Source organism: Centroberyx affinis, unplaced genomic scaffold (assembly GCF_046629955.1).
Source record: "Centroberyx affinis isolate AG114_WGS23_722 - 3 ecotype Tasmania unplaced genomic scaffold, CSIRO-AGI_Caff_v1 ptg001515l_1, whole genome shotgun sequence".
Taxonomy (NCBI): domain Eukaryota; kingdom Metazoa; phylum Chordata; class Actinopteri; order Beryciformes; family Berycidae; genus Centroberyx; species Centroberyx affinis.
Genome location: NW_027279979.1, coordinates 41,864 through 57,433, shown reverse-complemented (window position 1 = coordinate 57,433; position 15,570 = coordinate 41,864). Strand labels below are relative to the sequence as shown.

General features: G+C 39.2%; 1 protein-coding gene across 2 annotated transcripts; it reads left to right on the top strand.

Moving 5' to 3' along the window:
* The first annotated feature begins 237 nt into the window (after positions 1-237).
* On the top strand, positions 238-12,338 carry LOC139650581 (troponin I, fast skeletal muscle-like). 2 transcript variants are annotated; one of them, XM_071527279.1, is made up of 7 exons: positions 4,686-4,757; positions 8,106-8,138; positions 8,571-8,607; positions 9,115-9,243; positions 9,331-9,420; positions 10,386-10,562; positions 12,032-12,338. In XM_071527279.1, the coding sequence occupies exons 2-7, from the start codon at positions 8,131-8,133 to the stop codon at positions 12,125-12,127; spliced, it is 537 nt and encodes a 178-aa protein (XP_071383380.1). In that variant the 5' UTR covers positions 4,686-4,757; positions 8,106-8,130; the 3' UTR covers positions 12,128-12,338. The 2 variants fall into 2 exon arrangements, with proteins under 2 accessions (XP_071383382.1, XP_071383380.1); XM_071527281.1 differs by lacking the exons at positions 4,686-4,757; positions 8,106-8,138 and adding an exon at positions 238-261 and having other exon boundaries at positions 8,578-8,607.
* Positions 12,339-15,570: the final 3,232 nt, after the last annotated feature.

Sequence of the window (15,570 nt, the reverse complement as noted above, 5' to 3'; positions counted from 1 at the left end):
GGCAGAGAAAAATAGTTCTGTGATTTCCTGATTAGTGAAAGTTGAGTAACGGAGGAACTGAGTCTGTTTCCTCTCGACTCTGTGGAGACACAAACGGCTTCTCTGGAGATATTCTGACAAACAGTTTGGACTCATTGTTGCAGCAAGAGGCAGCGGAGCTTCAACTGACAGCTGACTGGAGACAATACTGTCTGTGGGTCCAACAGCTACAGACAATACTGTCTGTGGGTCCAACAGCTACAGGAGGAAGAGAGGAGTTATGTAGAGGAACAAAACCACCAAACTGATCCTTTAACCTCTGGTCAGTGGTTTCCTGTACCGACTACAGTGGATTAAAAGAAACCTCAACACTGACAATAGATAATGATAATCTGAAAATTTAGGAGCTATGAAATGTTTTTTTCCTTTTATTGTTGTGTGTTACAGTTAAACAAAACAAAAATGTAGAAACAGCATGAATCAGTTGCCAGTTGCTACAGAAAAGTTCAATTCTGTTGTGAGCCTGTCATCACTATCACTTGTCAACCACTTCATTAGGTTACATGTAACTCGTCTATTTTGGTCGTTTCCTCTCACCACATCCTTGGGACCGGAGCCAATGTATTTAGGACCATAAAGCCTCTGGACTGCTGGAGCTTTGATACAGGAAAACTCCCCCTAAGGGGGCTTTCACACCAGCCTTGTTTAGTCTGTTTGAATCAAACCCCGGAGTTTACCCCCTTGGTTCGGATCGTTTGGGGTGGTGTGAACACCCTAATCGAACCCTGGTGCGGACCAAATAACCGCTCTCTGGTCCACCTCGAAGATCTGGTCTCAGGCAGCTTCCAAGTGAACTGTGGAGCGGTTCATTTCTGGTGAGAACACCATTCGAACCAATCTCAGGAAGCGAACCATTTAATCTGAATTTTATTGGTTAAAAACATCGTCTTCACATCCTGTTTTGGTGACTGGCGTTTGCGTGGATCAACTTTTTGGGATTTTTGCATGATTGCAATCGTCGGCTCTATAGTTTGGACTGGACCAACTTACCTCTCTCGTCCAGTATGGCAAATGCCAACAAGTCGTGGCAGGATCTCATCAGAGCCAGCCTTCTTCTGTGATAAGATTGTCTGATTGCAGCGTCTTCCTCGAAATATCCATATTATTAAATTATTTATTATTATTTTATTCTTGACAGCCGTTCATATGCGTAATCCTCTGGAGTGTCCATGATATAGTATAGGCAGAAGTTGCAAGGGTTTTGTTGTATGTTTACCAAATTACCGGAGCCAATTTACCGGAGATTTTTTTTATTGGGGGCGAGGGGTGTCATGTCATTCCTGACATGTGCCATATGCTGTCACCATTACACAATGCCAAATGCGCAACGTGTATGTTCCGTTAACCGTCATCACACATTGCCAATTGCTAAATACGTAACCAACAACCAAGAAAACCAACAGAGTAAATATGTAAAAAGCACAGCCCGGCAAAAAGTCATGAAAATAACCTTCATCCGACGCAGTGGACGCACCCGACGTACAACATACCCAACGCACACACTCAGCCGTCAAAAAATCACTGGGAATTTATTTTTTCCATCCCGGGAGACTGAGGCTAATTATCGGAGTCTCCTGGCTGATCCGGGAGGGTTGGCAACCCTATCTGGACCGTTTGATTTTTGATTTTTGACCGAACCGGCTGAAAAACAAAACAATGTATCGTTCTCGCATCAGGTGCGAACCAAGGAAGCAAACTATCATTAGAAGTATCATTAACTATCACTATTAACATGGTGAAAAAATGATTATTATTGCCCAATTTAATGTTTGGTGGTGGATGTTTCTTATTCCTGTGAATAACTGGCCAAACGTTTGATATCAGAAAATGTTTCAGCCCCTCAGACTCAAAGAGCGAGGGCTTCTTCCTAGAGCCGCCATTTTGCACCAAGAGACGTTCAACAATCATACAGGGAGAAATCCATCGTAGAAGAGGAGAGAGACCAATTTCTCCACCACAGGAGCAGGAGAGAGACCAGAATGCACTGCAGCAGAGAGACAGGTTGGGGTTCGAGGAAGGGGAGACTCAATTTTTCAAGACTGGAAAAACTCTCGCTTCGCTCTCCCCATCTGCACATAAAACCCACCGCTGAAAGCGAGTTGCTGCCCCGTTCTCTGGAGGTTGTCGAAAAGCATTCTGGGAAATGTAATAAATCACTAACTGCAGTAGAAGCAGACGAGGCAGGTTGAGGGAAACTGGGTTCACCAAAAAAGTAAATGACACTTCATCACTAAATAACTCCTGAATGTGTTGAACATCACAGACTGATCAGATCTGACAGTGAAGAGAATCAGAGGAGTTTTCCTTTAAATTCACTGAAGTTTAGATTGTGGAAACCTTTAAGTTGATATGATGATCTGCAGTGAAGATTAATGAACTCAAATTTACTGAAAGCCTGATTTAGAAAAAGGGAATGAATATTTAAATCAAAGAAACAAATATTGCTAAAGACATAACACATTTCTGTAGTTTGGCTCTTCTGTCAGAGGAACCCACTTAACAAAATGACTCATATGCCTTTATTGAGTCACATATTTGCATATTTAAGTGAGTGTGCAATATGGCATGTATAGTGGTTGCTTTATCCTTATGGTACATATGTTTTAGTTTATGGTATTTTATTTGTGGTATTTTATTTTGTTTTATGGTATTTTATCGCTTCTATCTTATGTCTTACCTTGTGTTCTTTGTGTTCTTTGTGTTTTACGTCTTCTGGTTCATTTGAACCGGTCTTTGTCCCTCTGTTTTAAGTGAGCTCGCCAAAGCAAATCCCAATCAACCATGTTGAGATGACAGTAAAGTACTGAACACAGAACATTATACCATCTTGACATAATCACACTGTTCCTGATGAACTGTAATAGCCGTGGTTGTGGTTGAAGGGATTCCTCGTCCTTTCACTTATTATTAGCGTCTGCAGCTTCACATGGTGCGGCCTGTCTTTCAGCATCCATGGCTTCCTGCTGCCAATCCCCCCCCCCCCCCCACCCCCCCCCCCCCCCACACACACACACACACACACGCACCTCCTTCACTTCCACCTCCCTGGTAGAAACACCATAACCAGTGATATAATACAAACAAAAATTACAAAGAAATATCTGGTTTGCCTCCTCCTGACCCTGCAGTGAAAAGGGCTTTCTGCCTGTCACATGCATTAGTGAGGTGGGAAATGTGCAAGTTTGCTCATAATCTTAATAACAATAACTACTGTATATCCTAATCCTAACTTGGGTGTTTTAACACTGAAACACCTGATTCCAATTTAACCTCCTGCATTAGCTGTGCAACTTCACTGCAAATCAAGCATTCATTATCTTAATCCCTCCCTACCTGGACAAATGAACTAATACACACTACTTTTATTTTTATTGTATTTTTTTATGTCAGACTTTACAATCAACACTGCTCCCAGTAGACCACACACACCAAGTCTGAACAAATTCACTCATGTGCAATATCAATGTATACCAAACTGCAATATCAATATTTCCTATGTGCAATAATGTGAATTCAACCGTTTACTGTAACTGTTTATTGTTTACTGTTTACTTATTTATTTATTATATCTTGCTTTTTACTGATGCCTTTTTTACTTGCTTTTGCACTATCCCCTTTGCTGCTATAACACTCTAAATTTCCCCGTTGTGGGATTAATAAAGGATTATTTGATCTTATCTTATTTTTATTTAGATCCTACTCTTTGCTGCTGCAGTATCTCAGTTTCCTCTGGAGTATTATTAGTCATTTTGTGCTTGTGTTCCTCTGAAAGGCCTTTCTGCCTGCTGGGAATCATCTTCCTTCAGCTGCTGCGACTTGCTGACATGTTTCTGCTAAACGGTTTGAGGTTTGAGAACGATTAGTAAGTTCAAAGCTAACAGGCAAACATAAGAGTTGTGTCTAACATCAGTGCTGGATCGTTCTTTTCTATTCAGGACTTTTTTTTTTTGAGTCTTTGAGTGTCTGAGTCATGGATGTTTGAGTGTCTGTAAAGAACAGCCTGTGTGATCTTAGTTTAAAAAGCCTCGCTGTGCCACTTTCCACTTCTCACTTCTCCTCCTCACTAGCCAGCACCTATTAACAGCTTCTTAATAGCGTCCATTTAGCGCGTCTTGAATGACCGTTTGCCTCCTCTCTCCTCTCTCAGTTGTTTTTCCCTCCTCCCACCTGTCGCTCCCTCAACTTTCATCACTGTGGTTCCCCCGGTTTCCTCGGCTCTGCCCGCCTCCCAGCGCTCCGCTCTGAGATGAAACACAGTTGTTTTCTCTCTCTACTGAGATGTGTTTATACGGTAATAATCTCTTTATAGAGTCAGATCTGGTTGCGGAGCGGCCGTCTGCTTCCTCTTGCCACGCCATTCCTCCTGGTTTTCACCTCCAGGCGGACCGGCCTCGCTGTGCGTCAGGCAGGAAGAGCCAGACCTGCGCCTCCTTTGGAGAAGGGAGGGGTCGGCTGGAATAATGGAAGAAGTATCACAATCTGGATGGAAGGGTTATTTATACTGGCCAGAGCTGGGGAGGAGGAGGTGGGGGGGGTTCAGATATAGCATTTCAGGTGCTGGTCCGCCTATTGGTCTGTGGTCTAAATCTACTTCCATAAAGAGAAAGATGGGGTTTCCTTTGCCGTTGGGGAATGCCATATATACCAACTTATAATGCCGTCGCCAAGCCACTTCCCAAAATCTGTCGCTCCCTTCTCTTTCTGTCCTCGGCTGATAGGTGAGACTCTTATTCCATCCTTCCATGCTGCTGCCTTTCCTTTACTGCTCTTTTTTTTTTTTTTTTGCAGAAATTTGATTCAGATATGAGCTTCGGTCCTTCGGTGTTCGTCATTTTCTTGTTGTCGAGCTGTTCTTAATTGTAGGCGAGGATTTGGTTGTTTTCAGGTGTGACTTGGTGATTTTCTTTCAGCTCTTGTCATGTGAAGCTTGTAGATGCTGGAAACACGACGGATGTTGTTTTTGGATGTTAAAATGTTTGTGATGTTTTGTGAAAATTCAAATGTGACAAGGCTCCCGCTTATTAGAAACTGCTCTAAGATGAAGGTGATGCTGTTGGCTGAATCGAGACTTTAAAGGGTAAATATTGGTGTTTTTGGACGAGAAGGTAAAGCCGAGCGGTGATTCATCCAAATGCTTCTGAAGTGCAGTGTGATGAGGTGTGTGTGTGTAAATGGACCCTGGTGTGTGATGGAGCTGGAAAGCGATAGTCTCAGTGTTTATCTTGGTGTCACTGCAAATTAATGGAATGGAATTGATGCCTCAGAGAGCAGAGCGTCTGAGCCAGCAGCCAACCTGGGGCTTCGCTTACAAAACGGTTCTTTTGCTTCATCTTTGATTCACTGATACAATCATCACATAGAAAATGGTAAAAAAAAATATGGAAACACTTTGTTTGGATAGTCCAGTGTTGAAATTCAACAATCAGGTGACAAATTTTGATGTTTAACAAAATATCACTTGCCTTTTTGGTGCATTGATGTAACAATCAACCTGACTTTAGACTAACCCTAACCCTAAGATTAACCCTAGCCTAGACACTCAATAATCTATAACAGTGATTCTCAACCTTTTTTATATCAAGGACCCCTAATGTAGTACCCATTAGGGCCACAGACCCCCGTTTGATGAGATTTTGTCTCTCGAACCCAAATCTGAGGACATTTTTATTGTTAAATATGATTTTGTCCAGAATTCCAAGACTATCTGTATTGTAGGTAGAGAGATAACAGAGAAACTATGATCAAAACAGTCATTCCTCTACATTCTCTAATTCTTTTAACTTCTTGTAAATGAAATAATTGTGAAGTTTGACAATTCATCAATTTGCTAGGGACCCCCTTGAACCCTCCCAAGGACCCCTGGTGGTCCCTGGACCCCACGTTGAGAACCACTGATCTATAAACTACTTTTCACACAATTATGAATATCAAAGTCACTTGATAGGAAGTTGAGTATCAACATCGGACTATCCATGTAAAGCCTGACTAAAAATAATGATATTCATGGCAAGCTTTCAACCCAGTTCAAAAGGTTATTGTCCCGTAAGTCAAATTTGGTTTGCAGACGGGGTTTAAAATAAAATGCATCACATTTCATACAGACAAACATCATATAGTGGGGAAAAAAATAATTTATCATTACAAAGTACAGTATGATGCAGGACAAGTTCATCTCCAGTCAAACAAAGCTGCATCACTGCATGGTCCTACATATGGAATCTTGCATGGCTTAGCTGATGATAGAAATCTATCTTATTATATTTCATAGAATATTTGAGAAAATCTATGTAAATGTCAGATTTTAATATTAAGATAACTTCATAAATCACAACTTTGGCTCAGATTTGGTTGTAAGCACAATATTATTTTAGCTTTTCTAAATGAGGCCTCTGAGGAGAGACTGGTGCTGATGTGAAGAAAGGAAGGCTGCATCACAGCTGAATGGATCAAAGCCCTCAGGGTTTGACTGATATGGGTTTTTGAAGGCTGATACCGATACTTTTAGGCTGAAGTTGTCAATGGCCGATATTTTGTCTTGATATTCAATATCTTTAAATTTGACCAGTTTCACGCTAAACAATTTCACAAATTCAGTGTTTCCCCCAGTATTTTGTTCTTATCAGGGTGGAAAAGCCTCTTTTCATTTAGAGCATCATGGGACACTAAAACTAAAACAGACTGAATCCCAGGCTGATGAAATTATTTTAGGGTTAGCAGCTGCATGAGGATGACCCACCACACCTATTCAATGATAATATTGTAGGTGTGGTGGGTGAATTAATAAGTAAAACATGAAAAGAAAATCAAATGTCCTGTCAGGTTTTCCAGCTTGTCTTTCTGTAACTGTGGTCAGGAGGAACCTCCATCATATCAGAGGTGATGATATATGAGATTTAATAAAATGACACTGTCAGCCCCATATATCAGCAAACAGATGAGAGAAAAGAGATTATCAGGAATCCTATCAAATGATCGCTATGGTGACTTGGGGTTTCAGTTGCTGCTCCAGTATCATGCTGTTGCCATTTGCCAAGTACAAAAGTATAAAAGTACATATTTATGCTGATGATACTCTACTCTATCTTGATGACATTTTGTTTTAATCAGGTATTTCTGTATCGGCAGCTACACCCACATGTGGATCACTTTAACAAATGTGTTTTTCTTCTAATTTTGATGTCTAAATATGAACTGAATGGAAAAAAATATTTTAAATACCCAGTTTGGTAGTCCCAAGTTTCCTCTTGCAAACTCTTTTTTTTTACTACTACTACCACTAATAATGATAACAATTATAATAATAAACTTTATTTTTATAGGACTTTTCAAAAGAGGCAGTAAAAAGAAACATGACAATAAACGGCAATAATATAAACTAGAATACAATTAAAATAAAATAATCAAGTTCAGTATAAAATGTGGCACTAAACTTCTGAAAAGGCCATTTTGAACAAATGGGTCTTCTTGTTAAGCCACCTTTGTTTTTAATGCACAGTATTTATTAGAGGCTCCCCGTCCCATTCAAATATGTCTGATCCTGAGCTGGTTGAGTTGGATTGTCCTGCTGAATCCCTGGTCCAGAGAAGGGGGGTAACGTCTCAGTCATGTTATATGTTTTGGGAGGTAAAGTAGGTGGCAACAGGGGCGGTGTCAGGTGTTTTTTGATAATCCTCCAGAAGACAGGCCTTCCATGACAGAGATGCCCAGGGGGGACAACTGGAGCCCAGATCCTTGTCCTAATTTAGCCGGTGCTTTTCGTAGGGGCAGATTGCTCCAGCTCCTGTTGGTGTCGAGTTTCCTCTAAGTGGAGTTATTATTTCTGAAACACCAGACTGAGGATTTCCAGGCTGATTCCCCCCAACCTGACCTGGGCTTCACCTCTGCTCCCTCTGATGGTGTCAGCTGGCCGATGATAGCTAATTATTTTTCGGTGTTCCTGTCACATAGGTTCCTGCTAGATACTCGCTTTTGAAAATGCGAGGATTATTTATGTATCTGTCCATCTGTCTGTGTGCCTCAGCCTCTCATTGTTTTGATGTGGAAAATCTTCTTATTTTTGTCTGCAGGGTGTGAAGCCGAACAAACGGCAAGATGTCGGAGTGAGTAACTTTCACTAATCACTGGGCCTCACTTATCTATCTAATAACTACATGTGGTTGCCGTGTTGAAGGAAACTGTAACACAAGAGCTGAATATTGCAAATGTACAACTCACATGTCAAACATTTTAATTAAAGACTATATTGTCAAATTTGGAGCTGAAATGCTCTAGGTCATATATTTTAAACAGAACCCACCAATTTGTGTTACAGTGTTACAAGTGTTACAGAAGCAATACTTGTATAATGTTTTGTGTATCTTGCTTGATAAATGAGTTGAATTTATCATGCCACTACAGTGAGGCCTCAAATAAGTCATAGTGTTACTGTATTTCAAATTCTTAACATGTCAAGGCAATTACTAACTTACAATCATTTTCATGAATCAATGAATTTTCCTCATAACAAAATGATATTTTCTCAAACCTTTTAGCAAAAAGATGTCATCGAGTCGCAAGCATCATCTGAAGGTAAAGGATCCTTAAAGTCGTTTTTTGTTTTAAGTTTTTTTGACAGTGTTGTGTGCAGCAAAGCTGTTCTGAGGAAGAAAAGTAAAGAAAGCTTCAGCTAGTTCATGGTGTAGATTAGATAATATTAACTCTATTGATAACTGGGTCATTGCAGCAGCAAAAAATAGGGTATGAAGAAAACTACAACAAAATAAAAAAAAAATTATTAAAGATAGTTCATAGTTCTTTATGCTAGTAAAGCATTTCTAATGGCTAAAAAGAATTCTTGCCATGATGGCTATTGACAGATTTGCATCCTAAATGTAATTCAGTAATCTATTGTAATTGATAAAAAGTAAGACAATATTTTAAAAGGGAGTTGACACGTTAAGTAATTTTTTGAGCAACAACGCTCTCAGCAACAAGAAACAAAACTCAATTCAGCATGATTTTCCAGTGTCATTAAAGCAGCGATGGTGAGTTGCACTGTTCCTCATTACCTCATCTTGTCCTGCTGTCCTCCTCCAGAGCTTGATGCTCTCCATTGCCAAAGGTTTAATGGAGGAGGAAGTAAAGGAGCAGGAGGAGGAGAGGAGGAGGTACATGGCGGAGACCTGCCCCCCCCTCTCCATGCCCAGGTCCATGCAGGAGCTGCAGGTTTGTCACACACTGGCACACGAGCTGCTGCTGCGGTGGATTAACATGGACAGCCAGTAACATTATGTTGTTCATGTTTTCCTTTAGGAGCTGTGTAGAGAAATCCATCACAAGATTGATGTGATCGATGAGGAGAGATACGACCTGGACATGAAAGTCACCAAATGCAACAAGGAGGTAGACAGCGCTGTCATTTAAACCTGAGGATGTGAGGGAAGGATGTCTGAATCCCACTATGTGTCCACTAGCATTTCCATGGAGAGCACTTTGTACTCTAAGCTGGAAAAGTGCTGTGCAAATAAAGTCAAGTCAATGTCTACTGTTGACCAAAGTGCTGGTCAATTTCAAAAATAAATAAAAAATAACAAAGAACAGCAATCAACATGAACAAAAATACTGAGACACAGTGGACATCACATAAAATCAAAATCAAAAAGTAAAGTACTTAGTGTAACCATGGCAAGTCTGGTGATGGAAAGTTTTCACCTGAGAACCTCCATGAATTCAACCATGTCCAGAAAAGTATGTCAACCATTTTCACCAGCTTCTCCAGCTCAAAACTCCAGCAACAATTACCTATAGAAGAGCAACTCCTGCTGTCCTCTGTAATTTAGTCAAAAAATAGCAAAACTTCATCAACATAGAGTAGAGTATCATCAGTATAAAGACATACTTTCATACTGTCATTCTTTAAAATGGTGACATTTCATGATACTCCACCTGGAAAGGTATAGAGTCACAAATATAGTGACTAAGAATAATCATCATACACACTACAGTATAATATATCATGGCAGAAGACACTAGAGAATCCACAAGTAGAAACTATACACAAGTAGAAAAGATAAAAGACCATATTAAAGTGAGTGGCATAATTGAAAATCCCATATAAATATATATATAATGTCCCTATTCATCAAGTACATCTCATGGAACTGTATACAGTATAATTCAATAAGCTCATAAGAACACTAGATACCCAGCATCTCATCCAGTCCATATGGGGAGGTTGTTTTCAAAAATTGCATCATTTAACTTCTCTTTGGAGCAAGAATTTATCATCATTTCCAGCCAGAGGAGTTCCTACCGGTCCTCTGTGGCTTTTCACCCTGCTCAACCCGCATCATGTCTCCACTGTCCAGATCGATGACCTGAACATCAAAGTTCAGGACCTGAAGGGAAAGTTCAAGAAGCCTGTCCTGAGGAAAGTACGTATGTCCGCTGACGCCATGCTCAAAGCTCTGCTGGGCTCCAAGCACACAGTCAACATGGACCTGAGGGCCAACCTGAAGCAAGTGAAGAAGGAGGTGAAAGAGGAGGTGAGCAGCTGTTCTGTAAATCTGTTACTGGCGGGTACCAAAATGATCCAGAGCTTTGATTAGCAGAGACACACATCACAACCAGGCTGGGACCTGACCACCAGCTACCAGGCAAATGCTGCTTCAGCTTTGGCTATTGCTGGTATGTTAGTATGTTTGTCAGGTAACCAACCATCATCTGAAAGCAAGGCAAACTTTATTTATATAGCACACTTAATACACAGGGCAAATTCAATGTGCTTTACAGCAGTCTGTTATTGTTTGGTCAGAGATCCATAGTGTTTATACTTATGCAAAAGATGGTGAAATAGAAGTGCAGTGTGTGATGTTAACATGGGTCAGTAAAGTACCAGAAAAGTACAGCATTCAAATTAACTTTTATATACTTTCCTGTGCTTGTCTAAACTTCTTGCCTCTCAGTGTGTTTCCTATGTGGCAGACCCGCCCATCTCAGATTCTAAGAAGATTACATTGTGTGATAATTGTCCCCCACCAAAGTGGGGACTATGGATCAGTCTTCATCCTCGTTAGTTTTTAGTTCGTTCGTTAGTTAGTCACACTGTAATGTTGACTTTGTGCCACTAGGGGGCGGCATTGACAATGAATGGGGACTCAGTGGTAAAGCAGGTCATACAGTTAAAGTTACCATACAATGTGGGGGACAATGAATGGGGACTCAGTGGTAAAGCAATACAGTTAAAGTTATCATACAATGTGGGGGACAGTGAATGGGGACTCAGTGGTAAAGCAATACAGTTAAAGTTATCATAGGTAACATAACAGTCTACACACGCTACACACTTGGAAACATCAGACTGGGTTGATGAGTTGAAGTGAGAGTCAATGGAGAATTTTTGGGCAAACCTCTAACCACAAGACACTGTAGTTATTGTCCAGTTGTTGGACTGTTGTTCTGTTATTGCATCATCACTGCACTACCACTGTGCCTCAGTGTTGACTACTTATATCATATTACCACTTACCTACTGTGCAATACCATATATCACTTATCATTTAGCATTTATATTATTCATAACACTCACGCTCCTGGTGTCGTATGTTATATTGTATATTGTATTATAAATTGTATTGTAGTGTACATTGTGTAATGTACGGATTGTATTTATTGCGTATTGTCGTTCTTATATTTGTACTGTATTGAGTAAAAACAGGACAATTACAGTTACTACATTTCAAGATATAACTTGTAAGCCTAATTCTGAGGAGAGTAGGCAACAGCAATATATGGTCAATCTGTCCTTTCATTGTCCCAAACGAAAATGCTTATACAATTTCACTCATATTTCAAGTACACTCAGGTGGAACTACATCACTGGTGGGGGACAACATGTTTACTATTTGCTTGTTACTATTTGACTCAGGTCTTAACCCAAATTTACCAACTCGCTGACACAATTTCATGAACCCACCTGAACCGGCTCTGGTTTGTGCCCGTCTTGGTGTTTCAGGATAAGGAACTGCGTGACGTCGGCGACTGGCGCAAGAACATCGAAGACAAAGCCGGCATGGACGGGAGGAAGAAGATGTTTGAGGCCGAGGCTTAAATCAGCATCCGGTTCTCCAACACTGCATCTCCTGTTACAGACTGCTAGCTTTCTCTTCATCTTCTCTTTCATGGACTGGTTTGGATGTTTGCCAATTAGTGTATTTTCCTGTAAACATTTAGCAAAAATACATTGTTTTGAGTCAATTTTTAAGCTATAGAAACTTTGACATAATAAACAAGTTAACACCTGCTTAGGGAGCCTATTTGTCATGCTTACAACCTCAGATTTACTCATTGCTTGTTTTTATTAGGATTTACAACTGGAGATAGCAATGGGTTTGACACAGTTTGACAGGAATAATAAACATAGGAATGCCACCCATTTTAAGAACTGGCATACTGTATGTTCATGCTGTGCCGCAGGACAGTTCAGTCAATGTTTGTTAACTTGCACCGCTCTTTCCTAAAGCTAGAAACTGGAGAACGCCTTGAATCTGTGTTGTGACTGGGTGGTAAAACCATAGGCTGCTCCCCTCTACTCTGGGGAGCCATAACATGCTAAGTTGAGTCGTCACACCAAAATGAAGTTTACCAGAACCAGAATTTAAACCTCAGTGCATAAACAAGGCAGCAATATTTAGTCATGTGTTTGTTAGTTGAAGCAACTGCAGCTAACAGTGACCACTTCCATTATTCTAAGTTTAAAATCATTTAAAGAGATAAGGGTCTCAAGTTTAAGATTGGCCTGCAAATCGTTCCAGGACCAAGGACCGTAGTAGAACAGGCTTGATTTGCCAACCTCTGTTCTTTAAACTTTAAACTGAAGCCATTTGTGTGACCTAAGATTATGACTGCTTTGCAAAAATAAAAACTTCTGGTTTAAGTAAATAGGTAATTTGCCTGAAATAATCTTATAGACTAAAATGTACCAGTGTTGTAGCCTTTGGGTGCAAGAACTCACACAAAAACCTTATGAGTCAATAAAGTCAGAGCCTTTAGTTCTCAGGTTCTCCAATGCTATTTCTATAGCACCTTTCATACACAACATGCAGCTCAATAGACAAACAAATAAAAAAATCAAATATATATATATATATGAAAGAACAAGCATAATGCATTGCATTAAAATAATAAAATCAAGTAAAATAGAAAGATAAAAATATGCAAATAAAGGAAAATAAACAAAATTAATTGTATTAAAGGAACACAATGAAATTAAACAGTTAAAATGAAGGCTCATTAAAAGCTAAGCTGAAAAGATTGGAAGTTTTTAGCAGTCTTAGCATTAAAGGAATACCTTCCAAAAATCTACTGGACTATATCTACTGGAATCTATTGGAATGTTAGCATCAGGCACACAAATAAAGTGGCTTATGATTTATGTTGAAATATTAATTAATATTAACACTTAATGAGTAGGATTTGCTGCAGCTGCACTGATAATGAATATTTCCATAGAGGAGAAGCTTGTAATTCAAGCTCTTAACCCTCCTCAGTAATGTCAGTGCTTTTCTCTGCTCCACTGAAGAGTCAATATGAGGTAAGTAAAGTCTATTTGTATCATTTATTGTTGTTATAATACTGTATGTTGTTTTGGTTGAGTTTAGCTTTTTGTGTCTTATAGCGTCTGTCATCATCAAACCGATCAGCTTCATGAATTAATCCATCATGATGAACGGTGAATATTGACTTCCTCTGTTCTGTTCTGTTTGTTTTCACTTCATTAAAAAGCCATTAACGGTCTTATAGTTTTACATTTACATTTCAGGCATTTAGCTGATGCTGTTCTCCACAGCGACCGGCCTGTAACAGCACATCGTGAGTTCAATTTCTTTGTGTTTGATGAAATGATAATAATGTTTTGGATTTGACAAAATGAACTTCCTTCAGGAGGATATTTGATTGGTCATGACAGATAATTGTTTTAACGATATACTACGTTCAGCTCCAAAAGTATTTGGACAGCATTTGGATTGGTATTTGGCCTTAATCGGTAACACTTTACAATAAGGGTCACTAAGTTAAGGGTTATTTAATGCTTAATAATGGTTAGTTAATGCTTAATAAAGGTTAGTTAATGCTTAATAAGAATTAACTAATCCTTAATTAACAGTTAACTAATGTGTAATTTACTAATGGTGTTCATGTTAACTAAGGTATTAATTTATACATTATTTAATAGTTTATAAAGATGACTATTAAATAATGTATAAATTAATACCTTAGTTAACATGAACACCATTAGTAAATGATTACCAGACACATTAGTTAACTGTTAATTAATTAACTTAATTAATGTACCCTTATTGTAAAGTTTTACCCCTTAATCCAGTAAATTTACTGGAGTATTAACCTATGAAAACATATAATAACTATACACAATATTACTGTGTTGGTACTTTGTACTTATACTACATTGTTCCATTCTTGTAAGTACATAGTACATGGGGAAAGCTTCATTAAGTACTAACACTGTATTGCATTGGGTATTTGCAATAGTCTGCCACAATAATGCACAGGTTAATAAACTGGAATGCATCATAATACATAGTGATACCCATATTTTTCATGTTTTGGTCTGGATTCTTCTGTCTTTGCATCACACTGATGCCAAGACTCTGAGGTTAAAGTACAGTGAGTGGGAAAGTAAATACATTTTCATCCATATTGGAAGAACAGGTAGAAATATTCCCATGTTAAAATGTGAAATGTGTTTGGATACATAGACATACAGTAGTCATGTATAATTTGTCATCACCATTTCTTAACACGCCATAATAACATAACTCTTGATATCTTATTTTTAGATATTCTTCCAACGACTCAACATTGCGACTGAGTGTATTCCTCTGAACTGAGGTGTGAAGTACACTCCGCTCTAAATTAATCCAGCGCCGTCTGAACTACATGACCAGAGAAATATCAGCACATAAACAAGAGTCTCAGGTATCAAATCTCAAACCTTCAAATTAGAGTTCAACCGATATCGGGTTTCAAGTCCAGAACTGATGCCGATATTTTGAGTCGATATTCAACAACTTTAAAGTTGACCATGTTCATGCCAAAAAAATCCCTAAAATTGGAAGTGTAATAACAATAATTAAACATATTCATGCATACTGAAAATCTTGCATTAGAGTCAGTTCAGGTTAAGGGCTTCACATAGACAACCAGTGTCGTATTGATCAATTCTGCAATAAATAGGCAATCAATCAAACTGCATCATATCCATCAGATCAGGCCGGACCAGATCCCATTTTAATAAACAGACAATATCAGCTCCAAATATTAAAACAAGTACAGATCCTGTGCAGGTCCACGGCGCATGTGTTGACTTCCACTAACGTCACTTAAATACCACAGGTGATAACGTTACCTACTGTTGAAGTTTGTAGGGCAGCAGAAGACGCAGATGTCTGTAAATTAATGGTGGAGAGTGTGGCTCAGTGTGTGGGAGCAATAGTCAGCTAGCGCAACACGTTTATTGGTTAAATTACCTAT

What these genes read in the sequence shown, in the direction of transcription:
- LOC139650581 (XM_071527279.1), top strand. An exon ending in GTCGCAAGCATCATCTGAAG is followed by an intron (nt 8,608 to 9,114) that starts GTAAAGGATCCT and finishes GTCCTCCTCCAG; the next exon opens with AGCTTGATGCTCTCCATTGC. An exon ending in GGTCCATGCAGGAGCTGCAG is followed by an intron (nt 9,244 to 9,330) that starts GTTTGTCACACA and finishes GTTTTCCTTTAG; the next exon opens with GAGCTGTGTAGAGAAATCCA.